Source organism: Molothrus aeneus, chromosome 4, assembly GCF_037042795.1.
Source record: "Molothrus aeneus isolate 106 chromosome 4, BPBGC_Maene_1.0, whole genome shotgun sequence".
NCBI lineage: Eukaryota > Metazoa > Chordata > Aves > Passeriformes > Icteridae > Molothrus > Molothrus aeneus.
The window spans coordinates 23,517,357-23,528,755 of NC_089649.1; the positions used below are offsets into that span (position 1 = coordinate 23,517,357).

Below are 11,399 nucleotides of genomic sequence, written 5' to 3' on the forward strand. Positions count from 1 at the left end.
TGCTCTCAGCAAGCTTCTTTGGACGAACAAATGAGATCAACCTGAAAAAACACTGTTTGGCTGAATATGAGCATCACTAGTAAAATCACCAAACCATTTTTTTCCCCTGTGGTACGAAGTAGCCAGGAAAATCTATTTCAATACTGAGTGTTGTGAACTAGTCACATGCATGGGATTTAAGCCATCCATGGCAATGTTGCTGGTCTACTAGAGAAGACAAATCATGAGCTGAGCTGATGCAAAGACCCCCAAGACTGTTGAAATAATCTCATGCTTTACAGATCAAATTCAGTACCTGACATATTTAAAAATATGAAATTATTTTAATAAGTTTGTTTACATTTTAAACAAATCAGCAAACATCATTAAAATTCACTTCATCTCAAAATCACAGAATCAAATACTCTGTGAAAATACACCTTACAGTTTGACATTAATCCAACAGATAAAATAGTATCTGGAATGATTCTACTGATTTCTGCAGCTCACTGATAGAAAACATCCCAACCTACTCAAACAGTAAACAGAAAAGCATTATGATTTAACCCTTATCTCAAAATATCTTTTTGAAGTTACTTAGCAAAAATAAAAAACTCTGCACTTAAAATAAAGGATGTACAATTACAACTGCTCTTATGCAACCTGTAGTATAATCTGTAAAAAAAAAAAACACTCATTTGTTGTCATTATATTGCAAAGGTTCCATATTGCTAGTTTCGTACCTCCTTGATGTTTCTCTCAGGCAGCTCCTCTAAGCACTGATTTCCTTCTTCTCACAGCAGCCAACTGACTCCAGTCCCCCTCAACCAACCAATCCACTCTTTTATAGCACTCTTCTCCTTATTGGCTACAGCTGCAGCCTGTTCCTAATCTCTAATAATTGGCTCAGCTGCAACTCCTTAAGGGGCAAGATTACTTTCTATACTACCTTTATTTTCTTATATTGTATCCCCCTATACTCATTTGACTGTGAGCCTGGTTCCAGACCTGTAAATAAAGACTAGTGATAAAGTCTCTGGCTGCCACCATGCCCAGGGGAGATCTGCTGAACTAGACTCAATTTTGTCACAGAAACTTGCACAACCGTAACTCAGACACAAAAAAAAGTAAATTACCATGGTACTTCAGAAAAAGAGGATACTACAGTCACTACAGTAAAAAGCTTGTATATAAGAATTTGTACAAAATCTGGGCTGACAGATAAATGGCGCTTTAGGAGAAAGCATATCAGAGATTTGTATTTTACCTTATGAAAATCCATCAAGTAGGGCTACAAAAGGACAAACAACTATGAAGTTCAACAAAGTTCTCTACAAGAGAGCAACTATCTGCTTTCATGCAAAGAAAAACCCCAAACAAACAAAAAGACCAAACTTTCAGGGGAAAAAAAAAAAAAAACAACACCAAAAACCATAACTCTGAAGCAGTTATGACTGTCCAAATCTGTGACTCAAGAAAGAAATCATATGAAGCAACTGAGAATTGACTAATACTTCTCCCTCCTGCATGAATTTACAATGGAAGTTTTCACAGTTCCATTGATGCAGTTTAACAGTCAGAAGAGCAAAGCAGGGCTGGGAGGAGTTGGATTAGTCAAACAGTCAGTGTTCTTAACAGTTTATTAATTGGTTATTTTGTGTCCTGAATGTAGGTGGTAAAAGGGTGAATTGTAATACAGAGATAGCAAATTTTTTTTTTTTCAAACCAAGAGCAACCAAAATACATTATTCCACTTTTCAGAACAACCATTCTAATGCAAAGTTGATCACATTAACGGTGCACTTTGTAACAGCCCATGGAGACAAAGCAAATTAGTACTTTGGCCTCTTCTGAATATCATTTTATCTGAGGCCTGGGGAGTAAGCACAAGTTGCTAGTAATTAACTGTGGCCATTAACAATAAAATCATATTAATCTTCCAATGCTATATTTTGTAATAAAGGCATAGCTCCATGGTGGCAGAAGCACAAGAAGATACCAAAAATAGCTGAACATGTCTTTAGCCATGAATGAGAAGATTCTTGTTTTATGTCATAATCACAGAGCATGAAATTTTAACAACTTGGCATGTTTTGAACTTACTTTTACTTCACTCATTTTTAAGAGCAAATGGCTGATGGTGTCTAAAAACAACATTAAATGAAGGGCAGCTTTGCAGGAATAGGAGATGGGATCCTTAAAGTGAAAATCTAAAGAACCTTCTTGTTTGAAACAATAGAAAAATACCATCATTCTACATTAATGAAATTTTTATTCAACACCCAGCTCTTCCATTTGATGGGGAAGCAGACAAACATATTCCTTAAAGAAGAACCTCAAACAACAGAGTACTCCTCTACTGCTTTAGAACTGATGAATGCACACCCATTTCTCCTAGACTTTGTAAAAAAATTTAAAAAACTGGTAGGAACCCTTAGCAGAGTGCCTCATCAGGAAGGGCCAGCCCAACCACTGCTCTTTCAGTTCTTCCAGGAATGGCTTATTTGTGTGCAATGAATAAGCAGATGCTAGATATCATTGGAGTACATCACAGTGAACAAATACTGCCCACAGGCTGGGGTAGTACAGCAGCACACAGGCCCAATCCCTCTTTGCAGGTGTTCCAATTACACCTTCTTAAAAGCTTAACACTTTGTCTGGATTCCAGATATCAACCTCACTGCTAGCAAAGTTGGAAACAACAACAGAAGTCATCAGTACAAAAAGAAATTGCTGTAATAGGCTTCAAAGAACAAACAGCTTCCGTGCTCCTCTTTATTCAACAGAGATGATTCGTTAAGGTGCTTTAGGGTTCTGCACGGCAGACAAGCTGGCAGAGGTGGCCATTCGATAAGCTGTGGAGTCTTTAGCGGGTATGTGAGGGCAGCCCCCGGGCAGAGCCCTGACCTGCTAGTTTCTGTAGCGGGGCATCTGTGGAGCAGGGGCTCCCTCTAAGGGGCCTGAGGAGGAGACTGTCATCAGCTGCCCACCGTGAATTCTCTCATTCACCCGCAGGGCACAGCCATCCTGCAGCATCCTGATAGCGATCCTTGCAATGTTTTTGGAGTCATCAAGTCCACTGTGAGGTCTCCCATCATAACTCATGCCCAGATTTTCAAGCATGATTGTCAGCTTGGTCTGATTCCTAGGAACCTGATGGAGAAAGTGAGTAACATTCAAGGATTAGGTTGGGTACCAAGCCTTTTTAATCTAACACGGGGCAATAGAAACACATGCAGATTTTAAGCCTCCTTAAGTCACAAATTACTGTCATGTTGCCTTCTGTCAGATCACTTACCATTTAACTTCAAAGCACCTTGGTGAGACAGAGACTCTCATTTTTACAGAGGAGAAATACTCAACAGGAGTTTGTCTAGACCTGGGACCTGGGTCAAGAGCCTCTGACCAGCACCAGCTCAAGATACACTTGTGCTGGCAAGGGTGGAAGCTGTGACCTAGATAAGTTTAATCATCTTTATAAAAAACAAAAAACAGTGACATTGCAGAGGGAATCTAAGTTTGGTTTTCCTTTTAAATTCTAAGTGATTAAAGAAGCACCAAGCTCCTGATTCTCACTGACCATCAAGCTCCTGAATGCATTCAACCTTCACAGGATCTGATCAGCAACACCTACAGCAACCCTGTAATATTTGTCCAGCACAAAGTAAAGCTCTTCCCTAATTAAATGTCAATCTCTCTTTTATCTAGAGGTTACATTTAGTATGAAAAAGCCCATCAAATGAAGATCATTAGCTAGGCTGAAATCCCTTTCAAAAAAAGTACTTGAGTGTAGGCTGATTGGGAATTTGCTAGAATCTCCAATAACTCATTTTATGGTAGTCTGACAGAAAGCAGCAGTAAGGTCCAGCACTGAACTCAGTATTACTTTTCCCTTGACAATTTGATTCCACTGTAGATACATCCTAATCTTTCTCTGCCTCCATTACACTGTCAAAAGTCAAGATTCTACAAATTAGTTTTGTAGTGTATTGCATGAAAACAGGAAAAAATAATCAAAAAATCAAGACAGTCTTTTCAGCTGAACTACTTGATCTAAGAGGACCGGTATAACATTTTTAGACAATCCTTCAAAGAGCACAAGCCGATTCTTAAAAACAGGATTAAAATCAAAATGCAGTAATTATATGATCTTCAATTAGTGAAGTGAGATCTGCACATGAAACACATTTGAAAATCAGGCACCAGGCAAGTAGTTCAAGTACTATAATTTTATACTACACAAGTAGAGATGACAACACAACAGGTCATTCTAGACTTTTAAACCAAAACTTCCCGTAAGAGAAACAGCAATTTGTACAAACCTTGTAGAAGTTCCCATATGATTTGCGAATATTGATCCACTTTTTGGCAAAAGAAGGGTATTTGATACGGCTAATACGGCACTGGATGTTCAAAAATTTACTCATGTCCCAAGATCTTAGAAAGTCAAAAGAGGAAAACATTAGTCATTTATAACCCTGTGTTCCACATATTGCACTGGTGTAGAACTAAAAGCTGTCTTGTCTCTGGTGATCAGTAGAATGAAAACAGTTCAGTGAAGGCTCATTTGGTGTAATCCTGGTAAAGAATTTTTTATATGAATCTGTTAATCATGGGGAAAAAAAAATAATGAGAGGAGCAAGACTTTCACCAGGATGGTTTCAGGTCCACAACGGTTAGGACAAAAAATAGCACACCAACTACCACATCAACACTGAAAACTGCCAATAAATTAGATGCTCACACAGCCCTCAGGGAAGCAAGCAACACCTTAAATCTTCCTGATTATTTGGGTATGCATTTATCTCTCTACTTCAGGTAGGTTATTGAAACTAGACTGCACCAAGTTTTATGAGAAACCAGATCTCTAGGAAAATATGGAGAAATTATAATCCTATTTATCTAGCAGCCTGCCTTCCTGAAGGAAACCACCCCAACAAGTCTGTAAGCTGCAAGCTAAAGTAAAGCTTTTTTCCCCATCTCTTCTAGTTGTCTATGCTATCTCACCTATACAACAGATATTTCAATGCACCTGTTTTCCTTAAGGAATTTCACTGAGGGGACTCCTCTGGAGGGGAATTCCAGAGACCCAGTAATATAACCAGTCTTGCATCAGCTTTGCTTTAGCATTTCCTTTCTTTAATTCACTGTTGCTTCCAGAGATAGCAATGTAATTACAGGTAAAAAATTAAAAATTGCAGAGTGTTATTTTCAGGTATTATGTGCCAGATATAAATGGAGAATTACAGTAGCAACAAAGTATAAAGTCTTCAGCAGCACTCTGCTGCATACAGACCACTAGGAAAGAAATGGCACCATCTGATGGATTTAAGCTTCATTTTGAATAGTTCAGTTCAGTTTTACCAATTTTAACAAAAGCTTCAATTAAAATAAACCCAGCAAAATGGCAGTGTCCTGATCCATCTTTAGCAATGCTCTCACAAATATTAAACGTGGTTTTGCAGTTTTAGATATTGTGCTGAAGGCTGCATAAGGACATACCCATCAGTCAACATGGAATAGCTGTACTTTGTTCCCAGGTCTCGTTGTCTCATCCACTCTATGACATTCTGCAGAACTTGAGGAAAAATATCAGCTTTATCAACAGTGTCCTAGGGAACAAAAAAAAAAAAACAAAAAAAAACAAACAAACCAAAACAACAAAACCAAAAACCAACAAAGTAAGGAACTTTTTTTCAGAAAAAAATTCCTCAGCATTAGATGTATCAACCGTATTGGTATATGGGCAATTAAAAACTTGGCTTCATCAAAATCTTTACAAAACCAGATTACACATTAACAGATGACTGGACAGGTTTTTCTAAACTGAAAAAATAGCACCACAAAATAGCACCACAAAAGCTCTGCTAAAGAGGCAACCTCCTAATAGCCTCTGTAAAGGTAACAAGGTTAGTCTGTAGTTGAACCTGGATTAAAACCTTTGAGGTTGTTTCCCAGGCTTCTTCTTAAGTCACTTACCACAAGCCATTGCCATTCTAAGACTCTAAACTCTTCAGAGCAAAAATATTAGGAGAGGAACTGATACAATTCAAAAGATCCTTTGCCCTACTAAAGATTAAATTTCTCCACATGAATTAAAAAGAGAATATTCTTCCCCACAAAATGACCAACTTAGTGAAATCAGCTCTGTGATAATTGGGAGAGGGGAAAAACAAGGATTAAGAGAATAGGCCTTACAGAAAAGTAACCATGAAAGACTACCATTTAAGGTTTCCAGTCTGAACACATCAACAACACATCCCTTTTTTTTCCCTATTTCTTCCTGAAGAAACAAAAGTGCAAATTACCTGGGTTATTCCTGTCAGACTGATGCAGAAGTCTGAAAGCTTGGGATTAATCTCTGGCTTCACGTATTGCTGAAAGGTATCCTCCTGTAACAGGAGAATCAATCTCTCAGCTGCAGCACACTCTGCAGCCTGCAAGGCAACTTCTCTGGCTCGCCTGCAGCCCAGAGGCAACAGCAGCTACTTGTCCTGCTGCAGGCAAAAAGGAATGTGCACCTCCTGAGCCAGCAGGAGCTTCCTGACTGGCCATCATCAGATTCCTAACAGGACAGGTGGCTTTCCAGCCAGAACATGGCCTTCCTCTCAGCCAGTAGGTACCAAAGAGTGGGAATGTGGATTTAAGAGGGAAAAAGGACTTTTTTCTGCAAAAAAGCAGAGGATTTGGGAAGAGTGAAAGTAAGTAAAAAATAAGTGAGAGGCATGAGGTTTTTTAGGTGGTATCTCTAAAGGTTCACCTGCAATTCAAGGAAAGCAACAAGCCGCATGTCTCAGAAGCTTCAGACAAGAAACTTCCTACACCTCTGGATGCCAGCCAGGCAAAGACAAACAAAATCTCACTCTGGGAAACTGAGCAACACAAGAGTGAAGACTGAAGGCAAGTTTCATGGAAAAAAGAAAGCCCCAAATCCCTGCTGTTATACAAACCCTTTTAGACAAACAAAAAAAAACCAAAAACCACTCTAAGAGCCATAAAAACAATCCTGGTAATCTGCACAACCCTTTTTCTGCTCTTAAGTCATACATGCAGCTATTCTTTATTGTAGCATCAGAATGATTACTGAAAATCCTCTTTCCATTAAGAGTTCTTCATAAATGAATCGTTAGTCAGAGGTGTGTGCACATCCTCTGTTTCACTGGGTGACTCAATTTCAGTTAAGCAGCAGGTAGTTTGTCCTAAAAGAAAGCTGTACTGCAACAGAGCACTTGAGGCTACCAAATGCCTGTGAAGTATGTTTAAAATCAGGTTACACAGCTGTCAGTCTGTTGGGTACCATGTGGAAACAGCTGAGCCTGGCAAGAAGTGGAGTTCACTCAACCTCACTTTCCAGGCGTCTCCATTAGTGTCCTCTAGATCGCCTCACAGAGGACCACAGAATTGATCATTTTTGATTATGATGAATGCCTTGAGTCCTAGAAATAGATTTGTGGGCCTTAAAGCAGGGAAAGAAAGGGCAGGTGGGAACATACATGGACAACTGAGAAACTCATATCAATAGAGGGAGTCAACAGCAGGAGAATGATCTACTTGGATGATCATTTGGAAAATGCTTTCAGAAGAGAAAGTTTTGTTTGTACTTAAGAGGCACAGAGGATAAAGCCTTATGAAAAAAAAAAAGTATGCTATTTTTAATGAAGTTCAACATCTACTTAGAAACTAATCTAGACTTTCTGATGCAAACAAGTTACTTCAAAGAATAGCAGACCAACACAGCCATTAGATCACTTACTATTTCCAGGGTACGTGTGTTTACCAAGACAACAGGAAATTCAATTATTTCATGAACAAATTCAGGCGGATTTCCTTCTTCACAGGTTGCTTCAAAGTCCACAACACAGATGTAGTCATAGCAGCTGTCTCCACTAATGTGTTCCTTCTGCATCAGCTTCTGTTTCTTATAATAGTTTTTCAGTCTCTTTTTCAGTACATCTTTCACTCCTCTAAAGAAATAGGGAAAGTGACAAAGATCACACTCTTGTTTAATTATTTCCTTGCTGTAAAACTGAAGCGATATTTAACATTTGAAAGCTCAACACTTCTTAACCTCATTTTGAACAGCAGCATATGTGAAGTCTGAATTCCACTTTACCATAGAGGAGCGTTAGCCCCATTATCTACACTACATTAAACCCACTTCTGGGATAACCCAGAGGCTGTGGTACCCCTCACAATACAACACCAGAGACAGACTGGGAAGCATGGCACAGAGACACTCTGCAGTCACCTCTGCTTCGGCAAGACTTGATATCCAAAGCCTTTCCAAAGCTCAAGTCTTTGTAGATTGCTCATGGTTGACCTCTGGCCCTGGAAGAAGTACTGCTTCACCTGTATTCATTCCCCTCTACCTGAAGTGATGCATGCCTGAGGCCTTTCTGCATCAGTGGCTTTGTGTGACAACACACAATCCATCTTGAATGTCCACATCTTAGATTTTTCTCAATTTAAATTTTTATTGAGCTTGAATAACTCAATTAAAATAAAGTATTTGAGATTTCAGTTGTCAGAAAAACCTTCTGGTCAAGGTCCTGCTTTTCAGGAGGTTTGTGGCTATAAATAAATTCACATGGCAGGCAATTGAAGTTACTTACCGTGTCCTTTTAATATAAACATTTTAATATATGAGTGCATATGCCAGAACTGCCATGTACCAAACCAGAGCTAAACTGAATAAATGAAGATCATTTACCCTTCCAAGGAAGTGATTTTCAAAATTATTCATTGCAAATAAAATCACAGAAGCTGTAGGAGATATGTGTAGCAAGTGGTATTATCAGAAAAGCAGCCCAGTGAACCACAAAGAAGAACTGAAATCAAACTCCTAAACATGCATTTGAGAGCATCAGCTGCTTCTGCAGAGGTAACTCTTCTTCACTCTGGTTTATTGGTCTATTTAAGCCAATGACCAGTTCATTAAAAATTGAGACAGTATGGGAGCTGATGGAGGGGGAAATTACCTCTTTCTTCACCAAACTTATAAAAAAAAGTTGAAAATAGGAAATGATTGACTATCACAATAACCTTGAAGGAAAGGATGGTGTGTGGTAATCTGTCCAATACTGTACATTAAAACTAATGCACTATTTGTTTTACAGATAAGGCACATTCTGACTAGACTTACTTAAATATATTGACAAGAGAAACCCAGCTTGGGGAAAAGAGAAATTTTAAGCCTTCAGCATTTACAACTAAATTAAAAAACTCATATAGAAAACTTATAACCTAATGAAGGCCACAAACACATAATATACTACCTGAATTCTGCTTTCAATTTTTGAATCACAGCAACTGCTAAATAGCTATAGAAATCTAATGTGTTTTACCAAAAATTCTTCCAAGTAACAATAAAATTTTCTCCTCATGAGGCACTAAATTAATTTAACCAACCAACTCCCCAGCACTACTTCCTCATTCCTGCTGCCGACAGGAACAACACACTATTTTTCTCAGCTGACCTTCTTCACAATAGGTCAATATCTTGCCTGGTCACAGAATTATTAATTTTGCAGGTCATTTCCAATACAGCAGGAACTACACTATACTCCCTTGCCTCTGCCCCAGTGAGCAGCTTATCAGCTTATAATACATTCAGCTTATTATACATTATAATACAGCTTATAATACATTCATTTTTTCACATTTTTCTAGTACACATATTCAGAGTAGTAAACTCTCCATCTAAAGGTACTTCTCTGCAGTGATTAAATCCTGAGCCACATCACCAGGGTTTGTAGCAAGTATCGGATCTGTACTGGTACACTAAATAAAAATATGGATGTTCTGAAGCAAGTTGCTGTATGATGAAGGTCTGCAGCACCAGCTGAGAACCACAGCAGTTTTTCTTTCCCCCTTGACCAAAAAGTGATGAGAAGTAACTTTCAGTTATGTATTCTTGCATTTCTTTGGGTTGCCAGTTGAGACAGCACACATTAAGCAGTATGCATTAATCCTACAACAAAAAAGCTGCAACAAGATCGCACATAAAACAATTGGTGTCTGGTGCTGAGTCTGCTTTTCACTTTGTGCTGAGTTTTTAAGCTTTAAAATAATCATCCCTCATGACTCTACTGCTCTCAAAGATAAATCAACATATTTACAAATCACCTGGTTTCAAGCTTGAACTCTGCGAGTTTACTCCTGAGCTCTTCTCTGGTCATTCTGTTGATATAACCATTGGTTATAGCAATCTCTTTGTAAATCGGATCGCTGAAGTCGTTTGAACTGGCAGCTGAGGTTTTGCCATTAGTTTCTTGATCACTGATCTTACAATGCTGTCTACCCTAGAAAAGAGAGAAATCAGGAAGTCATTTAAGAACTTCAAAACAAGATGCTTGAGCATTTCACAGCTCGTTTTGGCACCAGATCGCAGTAAAGCGGCACACTGTTACACTTATGATCAAACTGAGTGAACTAGTTTATAGATAGGCAAGAGAATCAATACTGAAGCCTGCTCTGAAACAATGTTTTCCTAAACAGCAACACAGAATAAAGGGCTACTAATGCCCGAGTCTCGAGCCACGTCGAACAGCAGCTATTGGAGACAAAACTTGAGTACGCATCCTAATATCAACAGAAAGAGTTCTCTGGTGCAAACGGGCAAAGCCTTCAGGAGCAGCGAGATTTCTCTCGACGACTGAATTAACCAGAATCCACATGCGGGCCGGTGCCCAATGCGTGCAAGATAAACAAAGCAGTAAACGAGAGGGAAAACTACGGGCACTTCCCGGCTCCCGCCCGCTGCTCGCGGCCTTCGTGGGGCCCGCACACGGCGCGGCCGCGGATGGGCCCGCGGCACTGGCGGCGTCCCCCGGGCCCCTGGGAGGGCGAGCCCCGGGGCGGGGCAGGGCCGAGCGGGCCGAGGCCCAAGGCAGGCAGCCGGGCCGCCCTGGGCGAGCGGGCGCGGGGCCGCGGCCTTGGCCCGGCCCGGCCCAGCATGGCCCCCGCCGCCCCACGCACTCACCGGCAGGCGGGCTGCAGGAGCAGCCGCCGCCTCGTCCCGGGCGGCCTGCGGGCGGTTCTCTTTCTGCTCCTCCATGGCGGCGGCGGCGGCGGCGGGAACCGCGGCGGGGACGGCGGCCCGTTGGAGGCGGGAGAGCGCGGAGCCCGCCCCTGGGCGGAGCAGCGGCCCCGTGAGAGCCGAGCAGCTGCGGCCGCGGCTCCCGGCGTTTCCGTCTGGCACCAAACACTGCGGTGGGCAGGTGCCAGGCGTGCCCGGCCGCCTCAGCCTCACCCCCGCTGCCCCGCCAGCCCTCGGCCCTGCCCCTCTGCAGCAGCACCGCCGCCTCCTGCGCCCGCCTCAGCCCTCCAGGGCTGCCGCCCTGCAGTGTCCCCGGGGTTTGGGGTCACGGCAGCTCGCTGGAAGCGCTCTCCGTGTTACGGGAAATACACACTGGGCAGAC

At 41.2% G+C, this 11,399-nt stretch overlaps 1 protein-coding gene across 3 annotated transcripts; it reads right to left on the bottom strand.

Annotated features, from left to right (window-relative positions):
• Positions 1-303: 303 nt before the first annotated feature.
• On the bottom strand, positions 304-11,067 carry LOC136555422 (3'-5' exoribonuclease 1-like). Of its 3 annotated transcripts, none has more exons than XM_066548072.1 (7): positions 10,961-11,067; positions 10,105-10,280; positions 7,733-7,943; positions 6,288-6,371; positions 5,482-5,591; positions 4,302-4,416; positions 304-3,132 (listed from the first exon to the last, which is right to left on the bottom strand). In XM_066548072.1, exons 1-7 carry the CDS (start codon positions 11,033-11,035, stop codon positions 2,890-2,892), a joined length of 1,014 nt encoding a protein of 337 aa, XP_066404169.1. In that variant the 5' UTR covers positions 11,036-11,067; the 3' UTR covers positions 304-2,889. The 3 variants fall into 3 exon arrangements, with proteins under 3 accessions (XP_066404169.1, XP_066404171.1, XP_066404170.1); XM_066548074.1 differs by having other exon boundaries at positions 10,105-10,275; positions 10,961-11,065; XM_066548073.1 differs by lacking the exon at positions 6,288-6,371.
• Between the last annotated feature and the right edge of the window lie 332 nt (positions 11,068-11,399).